Raw genomic sequence first — 25,394 nt, 5'->3', positions numbered from 1 at the left:
AAAGCGGCACAAAGGAAGTTTATTTTTCTCTTGTAAACTTGAAAACACTTGTTAACAGCACTCGTTCGTCATAGCATGAAAGAGAAAGCTTCAACGAGCTAAAGATACGGCAAAATGAAAGTATAAGGATAAAACAGCCCATTTATTCGGCACACGACTGCATTCTGCCTAAAAAAAGCATTTTTGCACGCTAGTAAAAACAGCTTGCTCTTTTAGTTCTATTGTTACTTTTTAGGCAATGGCACATTAAGGAAATTGTAGCAAAAGCAAATCGTGAAATGCTCATTGTGGAAAAAAGATTGACATTTGCGTGATTTGTAATCTACTTGCTTAACAACCACGTAATTAAAATTAATTCAAAAAAGAGCATTCACACACGCGTAGAAGTTTATCCCAGCCTAATATATTGTCACACAAAAGACACGCCATCTTTAGGGTATCATGAACGAGTACTTATTCTGGAGGCCTGTTGCTGAGGCTGGCACTCTTGTTCAAGCTACCTTCCGTACGTAATGCCCCATTATTCATTATTATTATATGTATTATGAATATACACTAAAAAACATGCATCACGCATAGTACTACGAATGAAATGATGACTTGTTGTAGTTGTTCGAGGCATTCCGTTGCGAGCATAGTTAATGCTGTGCTAATGTACTTTTGCAGTGTATATCGCTATTGAATTTCACAAGGATGTAATAAAATAACTGAATCTAAGGACAACTCTTTCTAAAGTTAGGTGATAACCCATCTGATTGGTTATCACCAGTACATAGGAGGGATTGGTGATCAAGATGGTGGCTCGATGTACTTCCCCTGTACATTCCTTGGCATTACTGTCTGTTAGATCTCATTAATATTGTGTTAAAACAAGAAAAACGAGCCCTTAGGTATACACTTCTTTTCCTTATTTCATTGAACAAGGGTCTCGTACTGGCAGACTTGGTGTGTTTGAGTTGTATAAGAGGGACAATTAACCAGCTGCCCGCTCATAATAAGTTCACGTGCTACGTGACCGCAAACATGCGCGTAAGAGTGTTTTCACACTCGTCGTTTGGCTTATAGATGGCGCTAACTGTCACTCCTACTTCTAAATTCACATATAAACCCAAAAAAGTGGATGGAGGGAAGGCCGCTGTGGTAGCTCAGTGGTTAGAGCATCTAACGCGTTATTCGAAGGTCGTAGGTTCGATTCCTGCTCACGGCTGGTTATTTTTTCATCTACTTTTCTTTCTTCTCATTTACATTCCATTGGTTTTAATAACTTCCCCTGTACATTCCTTGGCATTACTGTCTGTTAGATCTCATATATATATATATATATATATATATATATATATATTACTCCGGCCGACTGAAGAAATTTATCAGCCGGAGTATTTTTTACCGGCATTTCCTTGCGGTTGGTAGGAATGATTACGTGGCACCTCAGGAGCATCTTTTGCGGATTTTCCACTCCAGCTGGCCAGAGGTTTTTCGCGGTACCTCTGGAGTATTTTACGAATGTACTTTCTTTGTCCGGACAGAATTTAGATGAAGCGGATCTGTTTTTCTAAGTGTTTGCTCTGTTGTTTATTTATTGTTTCTTGAACGTTTGACGCAATGGTTAGATGAAGAAACTTTTAACTGTCGTGCAAGCACTGCCGAGTTACTGTGGATTTTTTACACGGAACACTAGTAGATGAAATAAAAAAAAACACTTGAGTTCTCATTATTTGATTTATTCGAAATAAGTTGCAGTTTCTGGTTTATGACCCAGATTTTGGGGAAAGGACACAAGAAATAAACTTGTAAAGCAACAAAAAAAAAACAACACAAGGAGATATATCAGAATAAATCAACAGCCCACAAGTTTTAGGCTCAGCGCTTTGAAATAGAGCCAAGAACGCTGCAAAATGATGCTCAAAAAGCGAAGAAGGTGCTGGTATCGGCCAAAGCTCTTCACCATCCCCGAATAACCATCCATCATATTCGCTACGAAGCAAGGGTTCAGCTGATTGCTTTCTGTATAATTTAGCAAAAATAATTATACATGAACACTGCTAATCATGCGTGAGGTAGGAAGACTGAGAACACTAAAGCCACAGAGACTCGATAAATCCTATACAGTCTCTGAGTACACGAAAATAACTAACTTGCTAAATTGACCACACACACAAACAAACAAATAAAAAACAAGATGAGCGTTCAAAATCAAAACGCACATCCTACGTACTTCGTTGTCAGACAGCCGATACAAGATAAAGACACACCTCCATGACGGGAATAAAGTGCGAAACTGTCCTACATTTTTTATATATTTCTAAATTGATAGCTCTACCTTTGCTGACACATTCAAAAGCAATTTTAGACTAATATAATTGAGCTTTGGTACTCTCATAGATAGCATCACGAATGACCTTCTGTATCAGTACCTACATGTGTAAAATCGTAAATGCTGAATATTTCAGTCGCCTACAAGTACGTGGTCATCGTCATTTTTCTAGGAAAGCAGGCCCTTACAATTTGCGTGGTAGTGGCCTCTCTTTAACAAAAGCGTAGCTTCATCGTCTTTGCAAACTAACTTCGAAATAAGTTGGCATTATTTTTTTAATTAGCACTGCCCACACAGTTTTATTACTTGTCTAAGTGAAGATATTTCAAAGTAGCTATAGCAAGAACATGTATTTCTTCAAAAGAAAAAGCGTCCAGCAAAAGATAAAAAAAGTTCGCTACACGGTATTAAAATTAAGTAGCAATAAAACGTACAAACATTGCGCCACCTAAATCAATCGCATTTTCATATATACTGATGAAAACAAGCGAAATCCGACCAGTTTACTCAACCTAAAGGTCCGTGCGAACGTCCGGAGGCCACAGAAGGTGATGTACGTGGAGGTGTCATGACGCACCCAAAGTGTTTACCAGGCTTGCAGATATTCTCTTTTCCCCTGTTCTGTTCACAGCCCAGCGCCGTTGCAATGTCCAGGTCAAAAATTTGTCTCAGCACCTTTCATAAAAAATAGAAATAAATGTTTTATTCCAAGAGAGGACGAAAAGGCAAAGATTTAAATAGTTTTAACTGTTTATTCACGGAAACGTATCTCCCATCTTCTCCCTCCCCCCCCCCCCCCCCCCTAAAAAAAACTGCAGCCACGGCCATAGCCGCAGGACTGAAAAGAGAAAAAAAAATGCAGCAGCAGGATAGTGTTCTCTCCCGCCGTCGACACAGAAAATACGGCTAGTTGTTCGAGAGGGTATCCTCTCTTTTCTCTCTTTTTCGCACTCCGATTTCCCCTTTGTATTACAAAGTTGAGCCCGGCTGCCAAAGGGATTCAGCTCTGTTTTTACGAAAATGTCGAGCGCCCTACGACTTGTTCTGCCAAGCAACCCCGTCGTTTCTTTCGCATTCCTCATCCTAAGTCTCGTGAGTTCCTTTCGTCTCTCTTTCTCTTGCCCTGAAAGCACCACGTCAGTCGAAAAGTACAGTGTACTTCTATATTATTGTCTGACATACCAATTATACAATAAAAATAACTTTTCATCAATATGTGTGCATGTATGCGGTCTAAACGTCTATACCAAACACATTGCCCGGCCTCAATTCACTATATCTGTAAAAAAACACCGCTGATCTCACTTATTTAAGTTCAAGTATCAAGTTTCAAGTTTTTCTTTTCATTTTCTTTTTACAAGAAAAAAAGGAAACGCAAGGGCAAGGAACAAAAAGCTGCAAAACAGCACCTTGACGAGGTTCCTGCCACCTTGGCTTGGCTACATACAGTTCACACGCATCTTTGTCAACAACATGCATATATATACAACGTCTGAACACTTTTTCATTTATACAATAACACAAATTATCTACATCTATTCACATACAACAGTTTTCATACATACATGCAATCCAGCATGGAAAAAAGAGACAAAAAGAAAAAAAAGACTTGATAGTTGAGATCAGCAAATATGTTCATATGATTGTACCCTTATTTAGTAGGTTTGATTTTAACGCCTTCTTTGCAAGAGTGCTCAACTCGCTTTTTGAGGAATACAACACATTTAAAACCCAAGGCACTCAGTACTGCAATCGACTTGAGCCGTAATTTGTTTTTGAAAATGGCGAAACCCAATGGTTTCGTTTTCTCAATTCATATAAAGGTTTCTGTGATACAACTAGGTTACACAAGTTTTATTAGTTCAGCTTACATGATAGATCAAAACAATTCGCACGCACCGGTAGACCTCGACATGGCGTTTATTGATATGTAAAGCGGACAAATATTTCTCTTTATGTGTACTTAAAGACCAAAAAGATTTCTGAATCAGTTAGACTTATAGCAGTTTTCAACTTTTTATAGAAGCAACCCTAAACTGCGATATTTTCCATTGTTGCATATTTAATCAGCGCTCCAAATATTAACGCGGCTTGATTCAATTTATCAAAGTGTTTTTAAAAACACACGCTGTCCACGCAACGCAATATGGCAATTTTGCGGACTTTTCACCAGCGTTTTGTAAAATTAGCAAATTACTGATCACAACTTTGGTTAATCAATCTGACATTGCTCAATCTTAGCACTACCTGACACAGGTAATTCAAGAAGCGCTCACTCACCAGTTTTGCGCCACAACAGCGACTGCCGGGTCGCTCAACACTCGCAAGATGACAAAGTGCCGCTCGCTGCCCAGAACCATCACATGACTCAGGATCCCACAATTCCCTTCTTTCGATGAGAACCTTCGGTGCCGCTTATAGTCGCTTGCGATATCTAGAAAGTGCAGACAACGATTTCCTTTTCCTGAACGTGACCGAATGCTTCGCACTATCCGCGCTGCACCGGCTTGGTCTGTTCCATGTTGGTTTGTGGGGAACGGCCACCCAGCGAGAACGCTGCCTACGTCACTCCTGCAACAGCCAGTGAAAGCGGCTGAGCGAAGCACTGGAGCAATCGCGGAGCATCCACCGGAGCGCAAGTGATCTGCTCGAGCAGTTGCGGAGCAACCACCGCAGCATATTCATGAAATAGGGTTCGTTTTTGCTCGCTATCCTTCGTCCGTCATTCATCGGAGGAAAACGGTCGAAAACTACTGTATATGCTCCGGTACATCCGGGTTTAAGTGAGGTAACTGGACCAGAGTGGGAGCATCATCTTCCAAATCCTCCCAGCTGGGTATATTTTTATTTACAGTGCGTGTACGTGTCTGTCTGTATGTGAAAGATATATTTACTGAAAGATCCCTAATTCCTCTGTACAGGGGGTGGTTAGAGGTGCCTGCCTAACTTCTTTAGCACGTACTCGCCAGCAGCTTCCTCTAACCTTGTCCTTAGGCAGCACCACTTTGCAGATTGCTGCTACTGGTTAGTACATATGCTGGAGCTCGCGATATCCAGAGAAGTTACCGCGAAACGCTTTGTCCTTTCAGCACCTAAGCCATGAAGGGAGCGGTTGTACTTCTCGTCGTCAGCGTGACCGTCGCAGAATGTTCCTCAAAAAGGCCTGGTGAATGGATGGATCAGGACCCGTTGAGTGATCCAAAGTATATGAAACTCGCGCACTATGCGCTTATTGAACAGGAGCCCAAAGAAAAGTACTACTACACAGTTCTGAACTTGCTGGAAGTAAAGACACAGGTGAGGCCAATTATTTGAATACGTAACAAATAACCATGGACGTCGTCCTCTCTTTCAGCTCAGTGTTGCGTGATAATTTTCGCGCTTTTTTTTTCAAGTGCATTCTATGGTGGTCTCCGGCGTGGAAATCCCACACCGTACTCTCTGGCGACAGAGGCTGCACTGGCTGGAAATATCGCTGTTCGTAAATAACCTCGAAAATAAAGGCTATGAAAAAAGCTGCGTTTTTAGCTTGGCGAGAGAAATTAGTGGGCCAATCATATGGTGGTTTTGGGACGTTAAACCCCACATATCAATCAGAAATTAGGGGGCCAAATGCAGCGCAGGAGTACCAGTAACAGAGAATTGGTGATGAGAGAAGCTGTAGGCACAACAGCCCAATAGGAGAAAATAAAAACAAAAGCCCAGCGTGCAGTATATTGGAAGAAAATCTCAGCAAACAGTGATTAAGCGAACAAACGTCTTCCCTAAACATCGGTCTTAACTCGTGCTGTCGTTCCTTCATGAAGTAATGCCCTCATTAAAAATTAACTTTAAGGAAAGAATTAGGCCAGCTTAAGCCTATTTTTTATTATGATCTGTCCACATATGTAAACGCTGGGATACAAAGAGTTAGGATCAGGTGAACAGCATGTCGTGGTAAGTTTTGGCTATCACGTAAGAGTGATAAGCACACCGCTGTTCTTTTCGCAAACAAAGTGTTTAATGCCAGGGCTCACCCAACCTTTACTGTTTTATTTTCGTCCCGGATATGACGCTGTAAAATGTATAGAAAGAAACCAGAAGAAAACAATTGGCAGATCACACGTACAGCGGGAATCGATGTGTGAAGCATCATTGAGGAACGTTGGTGTGTCAGTTTGAAATCAGCACAGCGTTACGAGGCGGAGGTAAATTATGCCGTACATGACTTCTATATCATTGTTATCATGTTTAGACGTGTCATTTATTTTTTTCATCTATTCATGTCATCTGATACCAAATTCAGTATATCTGCAGCTAGCGAAACGGCCGTGAGCGTGCTATCAGCGTAACATGTAGGCAACTTTTACATGACACGCATGCCATGGTTTTAATGCTTGGACGCGTTATTTACATTGGTCGTCCATTCATGATACCAAATTTGGTATATGGGTAACTATTCAAATGGCCTCGAGCATGCTATGAGCGTAGTATGTAGTCATGCTTTACATGACACGCATCTCAGGATTATCATGTTCGGACGTGTCATTTACATTCGTCGTCTATTCACGTTATGCGATGCCCATTTCAGTACATGTGAAGGTAGCGAAAAGGCAGCGAGCGCATCATGATGGGCCCGATATACTCCAACGTAATGTTAACGCCCGCGCGCTCCGGGTGCAGCGATGGTACACTAGCGAAACACCAGGCGCGACCAGCGTCTGTTGGTGAGGCGCGGCGGTAACCGGCGCGAAATGCGATGGCTCCCAGACAGCACCGCGTCTGCGCAGCTTTGTGACGAAGGGACGCTGGGCGCACTCAAGCGCGCAGGTGTCAAAACAGCGCCTCCTATATTTTTTCGTGCCTGCCGCGTGAGTGCCGCCACGCCCACCGTGCCCTCTCGCTTTACTCTCTCGATTCTGCCCCTCGACGCCGCTTGGCGGCTCTGCGCTATACCCTTTGTGCTATACCCTCTAAACTCTGTCTATTTTCAACGAGACAGAGTTCAGTTCGGACTGGCACGGTGAATGAACGTGTTTTTGAGCGTTCATGATAGACTGCGCCGATAAGTTGTTTTGCATGTTTTGAGTTTGCCTTTATAAATAATAAGGCAGCAGTTAAAACCTTTGTTGCACCAATTACATCGTACCGGTTTTTCGCTGGTCAGTCATCAGGCATTTACTAGTTTGTTCTTGTGTGCGTGTGTTTGGTGCTTCGATTTTTTTTTCTCTTGCCACTCCATGGGGGAGGAGCACGTACATTGAACAAGCAAGTTTTTGTAGTTGAGCTTAGAATTTTTCTTTTTCGCAGGGCAGAGATTGTGTTTTGTAAGTATCGAGTAAGACAAGTCATAAGAACAATTGGTGTCAGAAAGACATGGTTCAAAAAATTCCGCCATGTCCACGAAGTGAATGATTATGAGTGGGCGAAGCTCCGGAGGTAAACCTGGTAAACCATGAATCCTCTGTACATTTTGCCCACTCGATTTTATTACATCGCTCCCCCTAGCGTACGTCGCCGCACTAAATCGAACGATTGCCTTCAACCAATGACACGCGCCATATGTGACATCATTCCTATTTTATAAGATCTCGCGTCTTTCATAAACTACAAGTACCGCTTTCTAGTTTATAACATCTTGCATCTTTTCATCATCAGCTACAAGTACCACCATCTAGTAAACACTACAAGAACTAAACGAGAGGTGGCTACATACAGGAGACGGTACCGCCATATAGTGAATACTGCAAGAACTAAACTAGAGGTGGCTACATACAGGGAACGGTACCGCCATCTAGTGAACACTGCAAGAACTAAACTAGAGGTGGCTACATACAGGCTACAGGGGACGCACAGCCCACGCCCTAAGGAGCTTCGCCCCTAAAAGACTGTAAAGAATTCAGGACGTGGGGTGGGTTTGAAAATAGACCCAAATGCAGAAGCGATCGAGAGGAAGCTGACATGAAATGTAGGCAAAGTGGGGTCAAGGAAAAAATTGAGAAACATGGTTGCCCAGAGTGCACTGCTGATAAGAATCACTGAGCTGGAGTCTGCGTTAGCGACAGAGCAAGACCAAACGAGGACAATGGGAGAAAGGTTGAAGTCCGCCGAGAAAGCACTAGCCAAGGTGAACAAAGGAGTGACCGATGGACAGAAGAGTGGGGCACCAGCAACCACAAAGGCGGAGAAGAAAGAGCAAGCAAGTTTGCAAGAAACAGGTTCAGCCTGTTCAATTGTCGCAAGGCCCAGCTTCAGCGATTTAGTAGTGGGGCTGGGAGGGGACAAAGCAGCTGGCGTCACAGGTGTATAAGTAACCCCCAGGTTCAGGATGCTCCAGCTGAAAAGTCACAGCATGTGATAATTGCCGGGGACTCGAATTTAAATTTATGCTCAGAAGCAATCAAAGAGAGAGTAAGAGGTGACAAGAGGGTTGCAGTAGGGACGTTCCCAAGATTCCAGCTGGAAGGAGTCACGCGGCAAGGGACCGCAAGACTTAAAACTGCAGCTGATAGACAAAACCTCGTGATAATTTCAGGCGTTTTAAACGACGTCTTAAATGAAGATACGGCAGAACTAGCGACCACACTGGCCAAAGGAGTCGATGACATGCCCGCCACTCCTCCTCAGGTACAGGTAGTGATATGCACGATACCAGAGGCACCGGTGCGTGACGGCAACCTGCAAAGAGCGGTTGTCAGCGCAAACCAAGGGATACGGCAGCTGAGTCGAGAGAAAGGCTTTGAGGTGGAAATAGACGGAGAGGTGCATGGGTGGGGTGGCTTTCAACGACACAGAATTCTCTTCGATGGGTGGTTAGATCATGAGGTGGGTTGGCGACTTGACGGACGCGCATTAGCTTTTTTTGAGGGGCACGCGGGTCCCTCGGGGTGCAGGATAGCTAGTAACTCGGAAAACAACCAAGGAGACTACTGGAGAGGTGGTATGGACAGATACGATTCCAAAGAGGCACCAGTATATAAGATACGTAGAGTCCGGGGCAGAAATAGAAGTAGCCACGAGGGCCGAGCCAATTCAGAAATAGGGTATATTAACATGCAGGGTGGCAGGAACAGCCTGAAGGGGGAAGAAATAAAAGAACAGCTAAGGGAGGAGAGACCGATGGTATACGGTTTTGTAGAAACACATCTTAGGGACATGAAACAACCTCTTAACAATCCGGACTACGCGTGGGAATATTGTAATAGAACAGATGGCAGCAGAAAGGGGGCTGGTGTTGGGGCATTCATTCATAAAAGTACAGACTGCCAAAGGGTAAAGCAGGAGTGCAAGGAACATTTATGGCTAAAAGGGCAAGTGGCAGGGCGCATGACACTCCTTGGTGTTGTGTAGTTGTGGACGGGAGCAAAGGCCAGAGAGGAAAACCAGGCAAGTGTAGAGTGTATATAAAAGGACATCGAGAAATTAGGAGGAGACAGCGAGATAATTATGCTAGGAGATATGAATGCGCACATAGAAGATATAGATGGGTATACCTACCCAACTGGCAAAGGTATGATTTGATCATTTGCAACAGTACCTATTAGTGTAAAGGGCAAATAACACGGGAGGTGGAAAGGCTTCAGTCGATGATAGATTACGCGCTGATGTCACATAGTATGTATGATAGGCTCAGGGGAAAGCACATAGATGAATGTGGCACCAGAAGCCTGGGTAGTGATTACAAACGGATGAAGTTAAGTTTTGGAAGAACAGTGAAAGTGGGAAGGAGACAAGATGAGCAACTACAGGAAAACCTTTATTCAGGAAGGCAAATAGAAATAGCTACTAAACAAAATGAGAAAGTAATCACTGAGCATAAGAAAACATTGTGGACATACACGAATCTAATTAGACTGTTTAAACTAGGGCTTGCTAAGGCACGTGACAAGTCACCCCGGAAAAGAAGACACAAACACAAGAGTTGGTGCGATGAGGAGGTCAAGAGAGTCATATCAAAACATCAGGAAGCCTCTAAGGGAACAGAGACATGCTAAGCAGCGGGGTGAACTGACAGATGATGTAGAAAGAAAATGGGAAATCTTTCTAGAAAGATTTCTCATTTTGTAGAAAGCTGTAGAAAGGATGCATCCCTTCTGAACAATGAAAAGATTAGAAGAAAGGGAGCTCATTGGCTAGCAGAAGTACATGAGAAAGATAAAAAGGCAGCTGCAAAATTTCGGAACCATCTAAACTCTCTATGAAATGAGACGAGCCTAGAGCAGAGGTTTACAACGAAAGCTCAAGGTGCGAGGCGGGAAGGGGACAAAGCTATTGAATATATAAGAACATCGGTGACAGAAAATTTCCAAGAAAGAAGTGCTTTATGCAGCACAATAGACAAGGTTAAATCAAGTGTTGCAATGGCTCCATTTTCAACACGAGAGTTGGAAAGGGCTGAGAAGAGGGTCCCTAGCAGTACATCAACAGGCCGAGATGGCATTCTATTTATTCTGATAAAGACATTAGTTCCGAAGTCTAAGCAGGCTTTGAAAGAGGCGGTGAGCAAAATAATAATCCATAGTGAAGTCCCCGATGGATGAACAAACGAAAGGGGGACAAAGCTGACATAAACACCTACCGTCTTATAAGTGACATCAGTGGTCTACAGGCAGGCGATGCAGAATATAAAAGAAAGATTGCAGGCATGAATAAAGGATGAGGGGGTGCTGGGGAAACTGCAGAATGGGTTTCGGAAACACTGGAGGTTGGAAAAGACTCTGTTCTCACTGACGCAGTGCATCGAAATAGCAGTAAAGGAACACAGGACCCTGTGGCTAGCATTTTTGGATATCAAAAAAGCATACGATAGCGTGGATCAAGAGGACTTGTGGGGAATTCTGGACACACTGGGTGTGGAAGATGGAGTCACTAATCTTTTAAAGGATCATTATAAAGTTAACAAGACACTTATAAAGTGGGAAAAACAGGTATTCAAGCCTACCGAGGTAAAACGGGGGCTGAGGTAGGGGAGTCTTCTATCACATTGTAATTCATGATTTACGTACAATGATTAGTGGCCAACTTAGATAGAAGTGGACTGGGCTTCAACATCTCTTTCGTCAAACAAGGAACACTCATTGAACAGGCACTACCAGCATTGGTGTACGCAGATGATATAGTGCTAATCGCCGACAACAAGGGAGATTTGCAAAGATTGATGGACATGTGCGGTAACGCTGGAGATATGTTATATGTCATATTCAGTAAAAAAATCACCAGTCAAGATTTTCAGTGATAATGAAGATCGTGAGCTTACAATACAGGAGGTCACACTAGAGATAACAGATAAATACAAATATCTGGGCATATGGATAAGCAATAGGACCGTGTACCTAAGGAAACACGAAATATACGTGACGACTAAAGATAACGGGAATGCAGCGGTGATGGGAAACAGGGCTTTGTGGAATTACAATAGGTATGATGTTGTGAGAGGAATATGGAAAGGGGTCATGGTTCTTGGTCTGACGTTCGGCAATGCGGTCTTGTGCATGAGATCAGAAGTTCAAGCAAGATTAGAAATTAAGCAACGTGGAATAGGTAGGCTTGCCTTAAAAGCTTACAGGAATACACCAAATCAGGGAGTAAAAGGTGATATGGGATGGACATCATTTGAGGGCAGGGAATCTATCCGCAAGATAAAATTTGTGAAGCGATTGAGGGAAATAGGGGAAGAGCGTTGGGCTAGAAAGGTATTCAGCTACTTGTACATGAAGAATGTCTGTACAAAATGAAAAAAAGCGAACAAAAAAGTGGACTGGGAAATACTTAGAATACATCAAGGGGTCAAACCAAAAAGAATTATCAGTTAAGAAGAAGGTGAAAAAAGCTGAGACTGATATGTGGAGAATCGGCGTGATTAAAAAGTCCGCACTACAGATCTATCGAACTTTTGAGCAGGAAAGGGTCAAGGAAAGAATCAATGATAATACGCCGGGTAGTTCTCTACTGTTTGAAGCCAGGACGGGAGTACTGCGAACCAAGACATATCGGGCCAAGTTTGAAGGGGTATACAAGGTATGCAGTGCGTGTGGAGAAGAAGAAGAAAGTACTGAACACTTGATAATGTTCTGTAGAGGGCTTCACCCTATAGTTCAGGATAATGGCGCAGAGTGTTTCAAAGCACTGGGATTTAGGGACAGGGAGGGTAAAATAGGCTTTAAGTTCGGAGGAATAACTAGAAGGAGGTTATCCAATTGGTGGCTAAAGTCAAGGTACGAGTGAAAATTAAACCCTTCACATGAATGTGCGAGTCCTCAATCTCACCATTTAAAGGAAAAAACTAAATGTAGTTTTTTCTTCACTAAGTATTACGGCTTGGTGGCGTTCGCCAGCACCCAATCTAAAGGGTACAGCCATATTAATCCATCCATCCAGCAGATAACGCTCACCGGCGCTCACGCGCCGGTTTTCTGCGCTTTTAATGGCGATAGTCTTTCCTGGGGACCTTCGACGAAAAAATTTTCGTCTGTCTGTCTGTCTGTCTGTCTTGGCCGGTCAGTCGGTCCGCCAGCCAGTCAGTCAGTCTGTATGTATGTACATTTGTCTGTTCACCGTTACCAATACCTCGAACAGCACCAAAAAAAGCAGCCCCATCCGCTGTGCCCACCAATAAATATTAAAGACGATAGTCTTTCTTGAGGACCTTCGAGGCAAAAGTTTTGGTCTGTCTGTCTGTATGTCTGTCTTTCTGTCGGTACAGTTGTCAGTTTGTCCATTCGAAGCGGCACCAGGTACTTGAAACGCCCGACCCTATCCCAAGCACTCACTAATGTCGCTCAAAATTTAGCGTTGATATTTGGGCAATTTTCAATTATTAAGCAATTATTGCGCAAGTCAGGGGCCCCATAACAACACGTATATATTCCGCATGTGCATCATTTACTAGAAAATGCATACATAAGTTATTTTAAGGACCGTAGCGCTTATCAGGCTGCGCTGACCATGCAACGCTTGCACGATAAGGTGTTTCCAACGCTTTGCTAAGACGCGATGGTGGTGGCACCTACCCGTCACCTTGCGTTCCTCCCCTTATCACCTCTGAGACGAGTGCGCACACCCGTCTCAGAGCCACGCGCTTCGTTTTGCAAGAACACTGACAGGTGATGCTCTTGTTTCACGTTTGACGTGACTTATGCTCGTTCACCTCCTCTGCATGCTCGAGGCAATCTAACGTGCGCTTCCAAAATACCAATCACCTGTTTTCTTGCGCAGAACAACGAATTAATTGTTCACTGTCTCCAAACGTAGGACTATCGCCTTTCGACGACATTTGCAGAATACATGCAGATACGTAGCCAATTTTTGCTCAAGATTCAATGTTGATACTTGTGCGATTGTCAATGAAAAAAACGGCAGCATATCCACGGAATCAATGAAGGAGAGTGGGGCGTAGCGTCCGTCCGTCCATTCGTTTTTGCTTTCGTTCGTCCTTGCGTGCGTCCATGTAGTCACCCGGGCGTCCATCCGCCCGTCCGTGCGTTCGTCTGTTCGTGCGTCCGCACGTTTATCTGTGCGTCCGTCTCTGCGTTCGTCTATGCATCCGCTCCTGCGTCCGTCCATGCGTCAATCTGTCCGTGCAGCCATCCATGCGTCCGTGCTAGCATCTGTCTGTATCCGTTCGTCTAACTATTAAACACTCCAAGTACCACCATCTCGCATCTTTTCATCATATATTCCTCATGTAGAAGCACCGCCATCCAGCGGACATTCCAACGACTAAACGAGAGGAGGCACACGCACACATTCTTACTGCTTGCGCTTCGTGTCTACTTCCCCCCTTTAACCACCTCGAGTTCATGGTATATACTGTTCACTGTAGTCATGGCACTGTGGCCCAACGGTCGCTAAACTTTTCTAAAACCAAGAATGTTACACCCAGCGAGTATAAGTAGTAACCCTTTCTTGTCAAATAGTGCTCATTGTACATGCCAATGGCTGCTAAGGGGGATTGAGAGACAGGAGAACTCGGCTTTTAGTTAACGCGCACGCTGCGAAATTTTTATTGTTCAACAACGCACACAAAAAATATCCCACCAGCACCACCTTGGAGGCCCAAATGTAAGACTGGTTACACACTACGACTACTGCTACTGCTGCTACGAGGGACGAACGGGTGTCGTTTCAAGGAGCTTCGCCCCTAAAAGCAACTGTTACAAATATCTTAGGCACTATAACAACACGTCGATGTTTTGTATGTGTTTTTATACTAAAGAAGTACACACAAGGAATTCTAAGAACCATAGTGTTTATCACGCTGCGTTGACAGTACAACGCGATGCTCAAAAAGGTATGTGCTTTGAACGCTTTACTAAGACGACACAGTGGTATCACCTGCACGTCGCTTTGCGTTCTACATCTTATCACCTCCGAGGCAAGCGCGCATATTTCCCCACGGGCGCGTGTGCCTTCTTTCGTTTTTGAACTGCCAGATGGCGCTCGTGTCTAACGTGCCTCGACGCGCTCGTTCGCTTCCGATACATGCTCGAGGCAATAACGCAGCGTCTCCAGAACACCATTCACCAATATTTTTGAGCAGAACGTCAAATAAACGTTTTGTTCACTCTTTCTAGACGCAAGTTTATTGTCTCTCGACGACATTTGCAGTGAAACATGCAGACTTGGGGCCAATTTTTATTTTCGTACTCTGCTAAGAGTAATCGCGAACCTTGCTCGGAGTTGTTGCCATCACATTAAAAGAACTAGCATTCACGCGTAATAAATATAAAGGGCAAAATAAACTGTCCATATGCCTCTTACCGGTGTGATAATTCGCATCTTAGTCACTTTGCAGACGACAAGTTTAACCCGTCGTTTGGTCGCAGTGGCAGTTGTAGGTCCGTCTGTTTGCTTCAGCGGTGATGTCAACCCGCTTTTTCATCGGTCACCATGCGCTGCTGTTGTGCTCCATTCTGCACTTCTAGCCAGCGAAAGAAAGAAGCAGGTGTGTCCTTTCATGAAATTCCAATGGACACTGAGCTACGTGAACGATGGCTACGAGGCATCGTAAAGAACTGGGTGCCGTATTACACTTCTAACTACATAGCCGTGTGCAGCCTATATTTTGTGGAAACTGACTTGAAGGAAAATACCAAAAGACGCATGCTAAAGCCCGATGCGGTGCAGAGTGTCTTTCCGCGTTAGCTATCCTACATGAGGAAGGAGCCACCAAAGGTGAGAAGCTGCAGCAGCACTCAGAAAAGAAAGCGCGATTCCTCAACGGGCCCGTTGGCAAGTCTGCCAAGTCAGGAAATCGATTCGCGCCCTGCACTGGTGCCAGAAGTTCGCGCAAACACGCTTGACGAAGCCACTGAGCCCAGTAGCCGGCAACAACCAGAAAGTGTAGCTCGAGTGACATCCCAGACTTGCCTTTTGTAGCAACAGCTAGTCACTACTGTCATTCCGCGAACTTTCTTGAGCAAACTGATGCGAAGCCAGCGGAAGAGGGTGCAGGTGCGCGTGCCTTAAGGATCTTTGGTGTTCAAACTGACAGCATAAGCTCCGCAACAGCGTTCTTGGAGCAGATAACAGTAGATGTCTACAAGAAGGAGCTGCATAGAATAAAGAAAAAAGTGCAACGTAACAAATTTCTTCAAGTAGCCAGAGACTGCGATCAGGGCTGCACTAAAGCCAGAGTGATAATGGACTAAGTCCTAAACTACAAGGGGAAAAAACCCAAAACCTAAGCGGTGTGAAACCACTTTACGACAGTGCCTGATTCTTGAAGCCTCTCAACAAAGTCATACGGGTATATAAGGACCGAGCTCCTCGCACTCCCGTGCGTAACTACGCTGCAAAGATACATGAGAACAACTGCCGGAGAAGTAGGCTTCAGTGAGCTAGTGAAGAAAAAACTCAATACTGAAATCAAGTGCCTCGGGACGGAGCAAGCCGAAATTAGCAGCCTCATCATAGACTAAATGAGAATAAAGTAAAGGCTCGAATACTGTAAGCAACGAGACGCCTTCTTGGGAGACATAGACACGGGCGCTCTAAACCAAGTGCCATCAGACTCGAAAAGAAGGGAACTTGCGAACTCGCGTTTGTGCTTTTTGATGTGTGGCCTTCATGCTAGGTTTCGAATCCATGTGGGATACTTCTTTACCAGATCATGCACTGGCGAACTACTTGCGGAAACGACCAAGAACGCCATCAAGATAACTGAAGAAATGGGATTCGAGATAGTTCGAGTGGTGACGGAAAACCGCGAAATAAACATTGCTGCAATGAACATATTATCACGTGGGCAAACGAAAATGCGAGTGCCTCATCCCGCTGACCCAAGCCGCAGTTTCTTTCTGGCGTTCGATGAGAGCCACATGCGCAAAAACATCCATTGCAATTTACGGCACAAAAAAGGGGAAGAAAGTGCGAAATTTTTTCAACCTACGTAAAGGACCTCTACAAGATACAGCGAGGCACGATTACCAAACCGGTCCGTTTTCTCACGCGAAAACACGTCTGTCCGTCTAATATAACAAATACAAGAGAGTCAAGCCTGCCGTCAAGTTGTTTTCACCAGCCGTTACAGCGGCTTTGTCCTTCATGAAAGATCATCCCAGGCACACGTGCGACGCAAAGTTCGCTAGCGTCGGCCCAACTGTTGAGTTGATGAATAATGTCAGCAGATGATTTACCCTTATGGACCTCCGGAGCTGCCAGCAGCATATTCACCAGAACCACCCGGACACCAGGCAGTGTGATGATACTGAGGATTTAGACTTCATTGGCTGGAACTTGTTTTTCAGAATACATTGAAGCCCCGCCACGGTGGTCTAGTAGCTAAAGTACTCGGCTACTGACCCGCAGGTTGCGGGATCGAATCCCGGCTGCGGTGGCTGCATTTATGATGGAGGCGGAAATGTAGGCCCGTGTGCTCAGATTTGGATGCACGTTAAAGAACCCCAGGTGGTCAAAACTTCTGGAGCCCTCCACTACGACACCTTTCCTAATCATCGCGTGGTTTTGGGATGTTCAACCCCGCAAATCAATCAATAGAATACATTGAAGAGCTCAAGATGGCAAGCGCACCAATGAACTTTCTAACAAAATAAACTCACCATACGCTGGTATTTACCATAGTCGCCAACGTCCAGTGTGACATTTTCGTTAGAGGGTTCAAATTTGTGTTGAGTAGAAAGTTTGCAAGCGACCCCATCGAATCCCTGTGTGGGACGCTTCGACGCAGCGCTGGCTGCAATGATATGCTTTATGTCAGAAGCGCTCTTTCGGGCATTGAGAAGGTGCTGAAGATGGGCATCCTTGCGGCTTCTCACACAAGCAATGTGCAGAGCTCAGCTTCGTTCGCTTCCTCGGAGAGCATTATTAGGAGCGGCGAGACATCAACATTAAGTGCCGTAGCAGCAGTCAACTCAGCACAGCACCTACTGCAGGAACTCTGCACTTCGACGAAGCTCTTTAAGCCCACGCCAGATATAGCAGCAGATTCTCTCAACGCAGGATACACATCTCGCGTCTTGAGGGAAAAGATTGACTGCGAGTGCAGCGTGTAGTTAGTCTTAAAGACAAAAGAAAGCAGCACCAGTGCTACGGATGGATTAATTTCACACCAGGACAGACGTGGCTTGAGCTACCCCGCGGCGGAGCTCATGCGTGTGCTGGATGCCCTGAAAAGACTTGTGGACGTGATGCTTCTGCACCGCGCAGCTCTCCTTTAGCCTCCACAGGCGTGCATCGTGAAGAGTGCGGATGTAATTGTTGACCTGCGGCCCCGCCGTGGTGGTCTAGTGGCTAGGGTACTCGGCTGCTGAACCACAGGTCAAGGAATCGAATCCCGCCTGCGGCACTTGCATTTCCGGTGGAGGCAGAAATGTTGTAGTCCGTGTACTCATATTTGGGTGCAAGTTAAAGAACCTCAGGTGACCCCGCCGCGGTGGTCTAGTGGCTAGGGTACTCGGCTGCGGACCCGCAGGTCGCGGGAACGAATCCCGGCTGCGGCGGCTGCATCTCCAATGCAGTCGGAAATGTTGTAGGCCTGTGTGCTTAGATATGGGCGCACGTTAAAAAACCCCAAGTGGTTCTAATTTCCGGAGCCCTGCACTATGGTGTCTCTCATAATCATATGATAGTTTTGATACGTTAAACCCCACATATAAATCAATCAAAACACCAGGTGGTAGAAATTTCCGGAGCTCTCCACTACGGCGTCTCTCATAATAGTATGTTGCTTTTGGGACATCAAACCTCTCCTATCATCATCAATTGTAGGCCTGCCAGTATAGCTGTGTGACCGTTGTGTCGAAATCCAAAGACGCAAATATTATAACTTGTCTGCAGAAAGTTCATGAAGCCACTGTTCACAAACTATGCTCTCGACTTCACAGATAAAAAATCTTTGGCCAGGCTTTATCGAACAAAGCCGTTGTCACGGTAGTTTTTGAAGCTGTAAAAAAACTTACACGACACGCGCGAACCTTCAACGTTGAACTGGCAAGTGGTTCCAGCTCAACCAGTTGTTTCTTAACTTGTAGTGACTCATTTTCTTTTTATTTTTGTCTTTGTGCATACAAAAATGCTATCTCTTGTTTCATTACTTCAACCTGTGAATTTCACTTATTTTTCCATCGGGATCGATACTCGGCACATCACTCTTTCGAGCACTTGCAAACAAATAATAAGACACCCTACCACGCGCTATTTTCTTAATAAGTTACCAAAACAACTGCACGAATGCGAAAATACTGAATACAAAAGAAAGTAACCGCATGAAATTAGAAAAAAATGGCAGCATATTCACGTAGTGAATGACGGAGAGTAGGGCGAAGCATTCGTCCATCCATTCGTTTTTGCTTCTGTCCGTCCATGCGTCCATCCACCCATCCGTGCGTGCGACTGTTCGTGCGTCCGTCCTTGAATTCATCCATGCATTCGCGCCTGCGTCCGTTCATGCGTCCATCCATGCATCTGTCTCTGTGTCCGTTCGTTCATCTATTCAACACTCCAAGCCCCACCATCTCGCATATTTTCATCATATATTCCCCATATAGAAGCACCGCCATCCAGCGGACATTCCAAGGGCTAAACGAGAGGTGGCACATGCACACTGCCTTAGGGCTTGCGCATCGGGTCTACTTCCTACCTGTAACCACCTCGAATTCATGGTATATGCTTGTTCACTGTATTCATGGCACTGTGGCCCAATGCTCGCTAAACCTTTCTAAAACTAAGGAAGTGACGCTCAGCGAGTATAACGTAGCAACCTTTTCATGTCAGATAATGCTCAATGTACATGTCTATGGCTAGCAATGAGAAATGAGAGACAGGAGAATTCGGCTTTGACTTTCTTCTCACGTATAAAATCAGAACCGGCAAAAATATGGAAACAAGTTATTTCCTTAACTGGGAGAACAGCAACGTCAAATACACCTAAACAAGTAAAAGTCAACAATATCATTCTGGAGGGTAAGGAACTGGCAAACGCAATTAACCAATACTTTGTAAATGTGGCTGTTTATGATGAAGACTCAACACAATATGAAGATGAAACAAGTAGTTGCATGAACTCTCTCGTACTACACGAAGTATTACCCGAGGAAGTCTACCGATATATAAAAGAACTAAAGACAAACGTTGCGAGTGGTTATGATGACGTAAGGGTGGCTCCAGTTAAAGCTGTCGCATCTATACTTAGCCCCGTATTAGCATATCTGGTAAATTATTCCTTTCTTATTGGAATCTTTCCAACAAAACTTAAGGTGGCCAAAGTTACACCCATTCATAAAGGTGGCAACACTACTGAATTAACAAACTATCGTCCGATATCCGTATTACCTGTATTCTCAAAAATTTATGAAAAATGTATAAATACGCGCCTTATGAAATATCTTGAGAAGTACAATATCTTATCACCGCATCAATATGGTTTTCGCAAAAATAAAACCACGGAAGAGGCACTAATTGATGTAAAAAGCCGCATAATAGAAAATATTGAAAATAAAATGTTCACGTTAGGTGTCTTCCTTGACTTGCGTAAAGCGTTCGATTCTGTTGACCATAATATCTTACTGTTGAAATTAAGCCGCTATGGAATTCGTGGAATAGTCTCTGATTTATTTAAAAGCTATTTATCATCCAGACAACAATTTGTTAGCATAGACAGTAAAAAGTCAGACTATTTAAGCGTAAAGAAAGGAGTTCCGCAGGGGTCCATTTTAGGCCCCGTGCTTTTCCTTTTATATATAAATGATATTACAGAGGTTCAGTATACACCCGAAATTAAAATGTTCGCTGACGACACAAGTATATTCTTCACAGGCTCCACCATTCAGGAAGTAGAAGCTTCGACAAATGTATATCTCTCGAAACTTTCAGGCTGGCTAACAAAAAACAAACTAAAATTAAACACACAAAAAACAAAATTTATTATGTTCAGGCCCATTAACAAGCACATCAATGATAATATAGTAATCTTGTTTGACAATCAGCGACTCGAACAAGTCAGCACACAAAAATTCCTTGGAGTCTGGTTTCATGAGCACTTAACATGGACACCGCACGTAAATAGTCTCTTGGTAGATCTAGCTCGTTCTGTAGGGTGCTTGAGTAAAATTGCTTTCCTCCTCCCTTCATGGTTATGTAAATCATTATATTATAGCATGTTTTACTCCAAGCTTCTATATGGAATGCTTGTATGGGGAACAACAACTAAGACCAATTACGATCGAATATTAATCTTGCAAAAGCGCGCGCTCCATGTAATAGAAAAATATAAAGGTCACCCCAAGGACTTAGACACTCAGCCGCTTTTTCTTAAACATGGAATTCTATCTGCTAGGAAAGTATATAATCTTAAACTGATGCAACACATCCACAAACATAAACTACAGGATTCCTTTCCACGCACTGTATCAACAACATATGGCTTCAGAAATTCTACCCGCAAAACTAAGAAAACACGCACGAACTATGGCAAGCAGGCTATTGATTATAAGATCATACAATTGCTAAACCTTCACGAATCGAATATAGACTTTACTCTGAAAACTAAACAATTTAAATGTCATCATAAATCCTTTCTTCTTTTGACTAAGGACATAGTAGATCCATAGGCTTTTATATTTAGGAATACTTGTATACTGAGTTGATTTTTTTTCTTACTGTGAACAATGATACTTAAACAGAATCGTTTGATACCAAAATTGTTTCCTGTTTATGTAAAACATATTCTGAATGTATACTATGTAACTACATAAGATATGTATAATGTCACTTATTTGTATATGTATGTTACTGATGTGTGAATATGTGTAATATGGCACTGATGCAGACTGTATCAGGAGGTCAAGACCTCGTCAGGCTATTTAGCCTTTAGTCTTTGCCTCCCGCAGGGAAGTTTTTGTATTTTCCTGCAAATAAACTTTGAAACTTTGAACTTTGAAACTTACGGCTTGCGCTTCGTATCTACTTCCCACTTTTAACCACCTCCAGTTCATTCATGGTATATACTAGTTCATTTTATTCATGGCACTGCGGCTCAACGCTCGCTAAATCTTTCTAAAACAAAGGAGATTACATCTAGCCAGTATATTTTAGCAACCCTTTCCAGTCAGATAGTGCTCAATGTACATGCCAATGGCTGCTAGTGGGGATCGCAGCGTGTGCATTAGCTAAAAGCCAAATGCTCCTGTGCCTCATTCACCATTAGCAGCCATTGGCATGTACACTGAGCACTGTTTTTATTGTTCAACAAAGCACCGAAGAAATCTCTCACCGGCACCACCTTGGTGGTCAAAATCGTATACTCGTTACAGACTACAACGGCTACGACGGACGAACGGGTGCCGCTATTTGGAGCTTCGCCCCTAAAAAGTCAGTGGCTGCACCGCATCCACCAATAGCAGTCAAGAGAGAGAGAAAACATTTATTTGCGAACGAGGAAGCAGTGTCGGTGAGTGGGCTCCTTAGTCAGGGATCCCATTGGCACGGGCCGCTGTCCTCGCTCTTCTCACGAGGGCCTCTGTAGGGTGGGAGGCAGCTGGACAGAGCTGCCTCCCACCCTACAGTGTTGTGCTGTGCTCTGGGTTGTAGAGGTGGATTGTGTGGGCATTCCCATACCATGTGTACCAGGGTGGCTGTTTTAGGTGACACAGAACCTGCACTCTAGTGTGTATGTGTCGGGATCTATCTTGGACACTATGTATGGAATCGGGTAAGAAATGGCAGCATATCCACGGAGTGAATGATGGAGAGGGGAGCAAAGCATTCGTACGTCCATGCGTCCGTCTGTGTAACTGTCCATGCGTCTGTTCGTGCGCCCATCCCTGCGTTCGTTCATGCATCCGCCCCTGCGACCGTTCATGCGTCCATCCATGCATCTGTCTGTGTTTCCGTTCGTTCATCTATTCAACACTCCAAGTCCCACCATCTCGCATCTTTTTATCATATATTCCCCATATAGAAGCACCGCCATTCAGTGGACATTCCAAGGACTAAACGAGAGGTGGCACACGCACACTTTCTTACGGCTTGCGCTTCGGGTCTACTTCCCACCTTGAACCACCTTGAGTTCATGGTATATACTAGTTCACTGTATTCATGGCACTGCGGCCCAATGCTCGCTAAACCTTTCTAAAACCAAGGAGGTTACGCCCAGCGAGTATAACGTAGCAACCTTTTCCTGTCAGATAGTGCGCAATGTACATGCCAGTGGCTGCTAATGTGAAATGAGAGACATGAGTATTCAGCTTTTAATTTCTTACGGCTTGCGCTTCGTATCTGCTTCCCCCCTTTAGCCCCCTCGAATTCATTCATGGTATATACTAGTTCATTGTATTCATGGCCCTGCAGCTCAACGCTCGCTAAACCTTTCTAAAACTAAGAAGGTTACACCCAGCGAGTATAATGCAGCGACCCTTTCTTGTCCGATAGCGCTCAATGTACATGCCAATGGCTGCTAATGGGGATCGCAGCGTGCGCGTTGACTAAAAGCCGAATGTTTCTGTCTCTCATTCCCCATTAGCAGCCGTCGGCATGTACATTGAGCACTATTGTTTATTGTTAAACAACGCACAGAAGAAATCTCTCACCGGCACCATCTTGGAGGTCAAATGTTATACCTATTTCGGGTATGTGCCACTGGTTGTTACGTACTACGAGGGACGCACAAGCCACGCCATAAGGATCTTCGCCCCTAAAAAAGATCTGTAGGCGACGCCACGCTACCTGAGATTCTTTACTGAGCTTTGGCCCCACGGGGGCGGAAGTTTCCGTCTTTCGAGTCTTTGATGTTCTAGAAGATTTGTGCATGTTAGGAACGGGTCTATACGCATAGTCGAGGCTGGGTGCAATATGCCGGTGTCGGAAGCCCGGAAGAATAATTCTCTGGCTGAAGCATGAGCGAGCTCATTGCCTCTAACTCCACAGTGGCTGGGTATCCATATCAGCTATTTCCATTCGCCTTCTGAGCGTGAGGACGAGAGTTGTGTAAGCAGTCGATGCGCAATGGGGCGATGTAGCCTTCACGAAAATTTTGGTAGGATGTTTTTTAATCTAATGAAACGAAAGTGGACCTTGGGTTTCGCAGGGCGAAAGCGATTCCTGCTTCTTCCATACTAGTTGTGTCTGTGTCCTGGGCTGATATACAATCAACCTGTTTTCAACAATGAAGTTTGGTGTATATTTGCCGTTCACTGATCCAGCTGCAACGACAGTGAAGGCGCCCCTAGTATCTAAGTAGTTGTCGTGAACTTTTGCCCGCACCCGACGTCGATGTGCGTGGAAGTGGTTTGATGATGAAGTGCTGCCTCTATTCATTTCGAATACGTTGTTTTCCCCTTCTCTCAATGGGGGTTTCTTGCTAAGTTCTGATAATGTTTTCGGTCCCGTATTAGTGATGGCGAGGTGCATGACTCAATTCATGTGGTGTGCATGGAATAGCTCTGATACGGTATTGTGGAGCCCCATCTGAAGGAGACGTTCCATGAGGGTCCACGGGGGAAGGTTCAGAGCTTTCTTGAGAGTGACACCTATGACCTATTTTGTGCTCGTCTGCTTTCAAGACCCTCAGGTAAGGAAAGCTATAGGTTATGCGGCTGATAACAAATGCCTGAATGAGTCACATCATGTCGTGTTCTTTCATTCCTCGTCGTTGGTTAGCCACCCGACTAATCATGAGAGAGCTTTGTAAGCAGGACGTTTTTAGTTTATGTAAAGCAAAGAAGTTGTTGCCCCAATTATAGAAGTGGGCCCCCAGAATTCGGATGGTTTCAACCTCTTTAATTTGCGTTTGATTGAGTTGCACGTTGAGGGATGTATTGTCAGATGCCTTATTTCTATATACTATTACTTCTGATTTGGTGGGGGAGCAGTGCAGACCACTCTTGTGTCCTATCTTTTCTACGATGAAGGCGGCCTGTTGGAAGTCTTCTTCTATCTGATCAGGTTACCAGACCAGCTCTAGATTGTGACGTCATCAGCATATATGGCGTGCCGTAGTTGCGAAATTTTATTTAGGGCCTTCGGGAGGTGCATGAGGGGGATATTGAAGAGGAGCGGGGTAAGGACAGCCCCTTGGGGAGTACCGAAATCACCCACGGCGATGGGTTGAGATTTAAGGACCCCTATGTGGATAGTGACTTATCTGCCTGTAAGGAAGTCTCGCACATGTGCTTATGATTTTGCACAAGTCAATCAAAGAGAGACCACGCGAGAGGGTAATAACCTGACACCACCAAACGGTTACTCGGAGAAATAGAGCGCCAATCGTAGAGCAAACGGAACGGGCACGACGCAACAGGCACTGAAAGAAATTGCCCCCGTATCTGCTCGTTAATCTACAAATGTCGTTGAAATACGATAGTCTTGCGTGTGGACAGAATAAAAAAACATTTATTTGAGGTTCTGCGCAACAAAATCGGTGAATAGTATTCTGGAGTCACTGCGTTAGACTGTCTCGAGCTTGCAGCGGAGGCGAACGAGCACATCAAGTCACGTCACACGTGAGACATGAGCGCCGTTTGGCAGTTTTCTTGGAAAAGGAAGCGCATGGCTCTGAGATGGAAGTGCGCCTGTCTCAGAGGTGATAAGCTGTAGAACGCAAGGCGATAGGTAGGTGCCACCCCCATGTCGTCTTAGCAAAGCCTTG

The 25,394-nt window shown here is 44.5% G+C and overlaps 1 protein-coding gene across 1 annotated transcript in view; it reads left to right on the top strand.

The window, feature by feature from the left end:
- Window positions 1-443: 443 nt before the first annotated feature.
- The window catches only part of LOC119168121 (cystatin-2), a 47,899-nt gene continuing 22,948 nt past the window's right edge, over window positions 444-25,394 (top strand). Inside the window, exons 1-2 of the mRNA XM_037419532.2 lie at window positions 444-505; window positions 5,404-5,611. Coding sequence (XP_037275429.2) covers window positions 5,414-5,611 — 198 coding nt within the window. The 5' untranslated portion in view covers window positions 444-505; window positions 5,404-5,413. The remainder of the gene's footprint in view (window positions 506-5,403; window positions 5,612-25,394) is intronic.

The sequence above is a fragment of the Rhipicephalus microplus genome, chromosome 6, assembly GCF_043290135.1.
Source record: "Rhipicephalus microplus isolate Deutch F79 chromosome 6, USDA_Rmic, whole genome shotgun sequence".
Lineage (NCBI taxonomy): Eukaryota > Metazoa > Arthropoda > Arachnida > Ixodida > Ixodidae > Rhipicephalus > Rhipicephalus microplus.
The sequence above is the reverse complement of the archived record's forward strand: the minus strand, read 5'-3'. Positions and strand labels throughout refer to the sequence as shown.